At 46.7% G+C, this 4,870-nt stretch overlaps 1 protein-coding gene across 1 annotated transcript; it reads right to left on the bottom strand.

The window, feature by feature from the left end:
- Positions 1-4: 4 nt before the first annotated feature.
- LOC104915566 (scaffold attachment factor B1-like) lies at positions 5-4,864 on the bottom strand (the record flags this gene model as incomplete). Its single annotated transcript, XM_031557503.1, has 7 exons — positions 4,259-4,864; positions 3,766-3,853; positions 2,723-2,787; positions 2,350-2,628; positions 1,184-1,246; positions 919-946; positions 5-24 (listed from the first exon to the last, which is right to left on the bottom strand). Coding segments are annotated over exons 1-7 (732 nt in total), but the record flags the coding sequence as incomplete, so codon positions are not given.
- Between the last annotated feature and the right edge of the window lie 6 nt (positions 4,865-4,870).

The raw sequence follows: 4,870 nt of genomic DNA, 5'->3' as shown, positions 1-4,870 counted from the left end.
AAATGTCGAGTATTTTCTCATTTTCTACGGATTTAACAGGAATAGAATGGCACAAGGTTTAATCACCAGGGAAATACAGCAATCACAAACGTGGAACTGGCATGGCTGCCACACTAACACCAAGAGAACGGCTAAGCTACACAGAGATTGGAAAACCCTAGTGTACACAGTGTTACAAGTCCTACGCTCACTGCACTCTGACACACTACTGCATCAGCCCTCACACGTTAACAGGGAAGAAAAATCCCCCCCCAGATTTAACAAAAACCTTCTGCTCATCCTTGATCCTCTTCGTGGAATCATTCCTCTCTGTTTCTTCTCTAGTTGGCTTCCAAAGTCCAAGATGCTTAACACAGCAAAGCACTCAGAGTTCAATTTCCAGTTTTCTGCGGCATTCTTTTAGCAGACAGTCCAACATGAAACCTGGGCTTCTTCTGACAGCAGACGGGTGTGTTTGCAGTCCAGAAACCAAACGTGATCTGTAGGACGTTCCATGACAGCACTGTATTCCTCCTTTGAAAGTCCAGCCACTCTTTACCCTCTGTTCTGTATCACAGCTTCCTATGCCCTGCGCTCCTGTATTAAGCTCACAGAACTAGAGTACAGCGTGATATCACAAGATCTGTTTTAGGTTCAGAACCTTCGTGTCTTTAAGGTTCGCTCTTTACCTCCTCTGCAGTTCTACAGAACGATTTCATCACGTCAAATGCACGTTTCCAAACAGTTCTCATCCACAGATCTGGTGATATGACTGGGTTTCCAATCTCTATGACCCTGCATAACCTGGATTCTCCATCATAATAATGTACACTACAGTAATGAATTTAAAAGGAAACAGGGATACAAAAAAGATTAAATGAAGAATTTAACTGTTTTAAAGCCCTCGATTTTATTTTTATATATTTTTATAAACAGTACCTGGCTCCAAAGGCAGTTCTTCAATTTCCTGTGGGGAAGGGGAAGAGAAATATCAGTACTCAACAGAAGGCCAAGATGTTATCCAGCATGGAACACATCCCTTTCCCTTGCCGTGGTTCTCCTGATTTCAGGTTTGAAACCACTGCATTTTAAAAAGACTTCTCACAAGAAGATTTAATGTTACTTTTTATGGTTTCCATTCCCTACGAAGATGATATGACACGTATTACAGCTTTTCATTTGTAAAGAACAGGTCACAATTTACCTTTATTTCAATTAATTCAGATGAAGCGGCATCAAAACTGTTTCCAACGTCTTCCACCTCCATCTGGAGAAAGTGCAGAACAGACACCTCGTTATCTATCAAACAATGGCACTGTAACTGAAACCTGGATGAGAAATCCAAGGCTGGAAATGATTTTCACTGCTAACTGGTACACAAAGATCTCCAGTGCCCAAAAAAAGGAATGAGGTTAAAACCCGACCGACGGCTGCCACTGAAGCCCTCACTACCTCTGAAATATGGGATGCCTCACAGAAATCTTTTAAGAATGTCAATTCTTACTGCAGCGTTTCTTTTACACCCTGTGGCAAACAGAGAACCAAGAAACCTCAGCGAGCAGAGAAGTACATGCTGAGAAAAGACTGCAGGATTTGACCTAGATTCTGGCACTTTCCTCACTGAAAAAGAAAAACCTCTGCTTTCTCAGCATTCACGTTTGTCTTGGGGGTAAGGGGAAGGAATGCTGGAGGACAGAGCTAAGTTTACTGCTGTAACTTCCAGAGATGGGAATGGAGGAAAAAAGTACCCATCTGGGGAGCTCACAGACCAGGCTGATGGAACAAGGGGTGTACCTCCCATCAGACTGCATACAAACAGCATTCTTCAAGCATTCTGTGGAACATTTCAGGAGGTAAGCACTTGACTTAAGGAAAGACATCTTCTAGCAGAAATGAGGACTGTGGTAAAGTCAGGGCAACAGGCAAAAAAACCAACCTAAAAATACCTGTAAAACTTCCTAAGTGCAAGGCCGTCTCTTGACAAAAAAAAGCATCTAGAATACATGTATGCTGCTGTGCAGCTGAGGAGGTGAAACATACAGAGGCAAATAAGTCTTTAAGTAAAGGAAAGATATGAAGATAAGAATGGAAATATAAAGTGACTTCAAAACATTATTAAAATGTTGTTTCCCAGACTAGATGTGACATACACGTATATAGGATGCATATAAAAAGCACCAAAGCATTTAAAAAAATCAAGAATCGTATTTCCCCAAACATGTAAAGGAATAAAAAGCAGTGATGGAGAGAAGCAGGAGAGCCCCCAGTGGTTCCAACTACTCCTTAACGACTCTTTCACTACTGAACTCGAAAAACAAAACAAGCATAAAACAACAAGAATCTGATTCCACACACAGAAGAGATGCATACCATCATTACTGATATTTCTCTTGGTTCTTCTTTAATTTCTGAAAATTGTGGGGATGCCTCCAAGTTCCCTACAGCATAGTCTGTAGGCTGATCTGGAAGTTCTTTAATTTCTGCATCAGCATTTTCTTTACTATCAGACAGTGAGTCAAGAATGTGATCAGCACTGTAATCCTCTCCGCAATCTACAGCATTGCCATTATCTATTTCAGCTTCATCTAACACGCTTATATCCATCATGTCAATATCTTGCAAGTTATCCAAACTTGATTCAAGGTCCTCCTGTAAAAGAAAGGGAAAAAAAAGCATACATAGAAGTCATTGCAGCTTAGAAACAACGCTGTTATTTCTTTACTTCCAGCACAGCTCTGCATACCTGCCCGTCTCCAGAATCCTCTTCCAGGCCGTTGTCTTCAGCTCCCTCTTCATCTGGTCTACGTCCTAATTGCATTCATTGTTAGAATATAAAAAGTTACAAATATATATTTTTCAAGTTACATATTTTCATCGTTACAAGTATTCTATCCTACTTGGCTATCCATTTTTTCCTCAGTTTCCAAAATCGAGTGTTTTCATGCTTTCTATACCAGTAAGACAGCACAGTGTGAGCCCTGACACAGGTTTTGAGCAGCACCACTGAGCACCCCTTACATCTGACTGAGTAGAAATTGCAGTTATTTATTTCAAATGTTCATTTTTTCAGTGGTGTTTACAGGAAAGAAGAAAAAAAGGAAAAAGAATAGTGGATAGTGATAGGAGAAGGGGGAGTGGTTTTAAACTGAGACAGGGAAGGTTTAGGTTGGATCTGAGGAGGAAGTTTTTCCCCCAGAGGGTGGTGAGGCACTGGAACAGGTTGCCCAAGGAGGCTGTGGATGCCCCATCCCTGCAGGCATTCAAGGCCAGGCTGGATGTGGCTCTGGGCTGCTGATTGGTGACCTGCACACAGCAGGGGGTTGGAACTGGATGAGCACTGTGGGCCTTTTCAATCCAGGCCATTCTAGGATTCTATGAGTCTGACAGACAGCAACGTGTTATTTCAGACTAAGCTCTGGAATGAACAGTCTACAGCTGTTTACGTGGGTGGACAGTGATAGAACAAGGGGGAATGGTTTTAAACTGAGCAGGGGGTTGGAACTGGATGAGCATTGTGGTCCTTTTCAACCTGGGCCATTCTATGATAAGAAGGAAAACTGTCTGTATCCAAATGTGGTAAGCACGATTGCAAAACGTTCAGCAGCAGTGCTACAATTAAACTGAGCACTTTTCCAAAAGGAAAAGCAAATTGAGGGGGGAAAAAAATAGCAGGATTGCTAATGGGTTATTAATGGGTAATAGTTTGCTAATGAGTTATTAATGGGTAATAACTATTAGAAAACCCAAAGAAAAGAGGGGTAGAAATCCTCTCTATACCCCCTGTACCTTTGCTGTTTCTTTTTGGGGTTCTCTTCATTGCGCTTTCAGAGATCACGGGTATTTCGTCAGGATTCCCTCCTTCCTCCTCGATGGCCTGTGGGGGGGAACAGACGGCGATAGTTACTGAGGGATGGCACGGCCTTCAGCTGCAGCAGGGAGGATCCGCGTGCCTGGAGGCGTTCAGAACCGCAGAGATGTGGCACTGCGAGCCTCCAAGCGGAGCGGGTTGGAAGACCCCTCCGAGATCGAGCCCAACCTTAACAGCTGTACAACTACCCCTGCAGATCCACTCTAACGTGAGATATTCCGTGATTTTATACCACCCCCAAACCCTGCATCCCACAGAGAGCCTCTCGCAGCGCCCAACACAGCGCTGCAGCCCCGCCGCTCCCTCACAGCCCGGCTGCCCTCAGCGCCGCTTTGGCGCCATTTTCCCCTCAGCGCCGCGCACGCGCCGTGTGAGCGTGTGTTCCCCCCCCATGGCAGCGCTCCCGCTCACCTTCCTCAGCCGCTCCGTCAGGACGCTCTTGTTCCCACCGCTATCTAAACTGCGGCGCTTCAGCTCCGCCCGCAGATCGATCACGCGCAGCTCGCTCAGCCGACGGGTTTCGGGCTCGGAACTCGGCGTTCCGCACCCGCTCAGGGACACGTACTCGCTCTGCCCGGTCGCTGATTGACTCTCGGCCATGGAGCCGTTGTTTCGACTGAAAACGACGGGGTGAAAACAACGGTGCGAAGCGCGGTCACAACACAAAATGGTGGCGAAAGCACTGAGGAGAAGGGGAGGGAGGGAGCGAGCGCAGCCCGCACGCGCGGAGAGCCCGCAGCCCCGAGTGAGGGGCGCTGCGCATGCGCAGGAAAGATGCCGCCCGCTCCGGAGATTCGCATGCGCAGCATTACGCTTGGGCCTAACTGCACATGCGCAGTTGTACTATCGGCGGCGCCGCGCAGCTGCAGTGCGCCCCAGAGAGCAGGCGCATGCGCAGAGGCTGGCGGGCCGCCCTCAGGCGCGCACGGAGCATTCCGTAGCACTTCGCGTCTCCCTCAGGCTCCGCCTTCCCCCTCCCTCCGCCCTTCGTCGCCCTTCTCGCCGAGTTTGCGCGGAGTAGGC

The sequence above is a fragment of the Meleagris gallopavo genome, assembly GCF_000146605.3.
Source record: "Meleagris gallopavo isolate NT-WF06-2002-E0010 breed Aviagen turkey brand Nicholas breeding stock chromosome 30 unlocalized genomic scaffold, Turkey_5.1 Chr30_random_7180001957392, whole genome shotgun sequence".
In the NCBI taxonomy this organism is placed as follows: Eukaryota; Metazoa; Chordata; class Aves; order Galliformes; family Phasianidae; genus Meleagris; species Meleagris gallopavo.
Note: the sequence above shows the minus strand (reverse complement) of the source record. Positions and strands in the feature narration are given on the sequence as shown.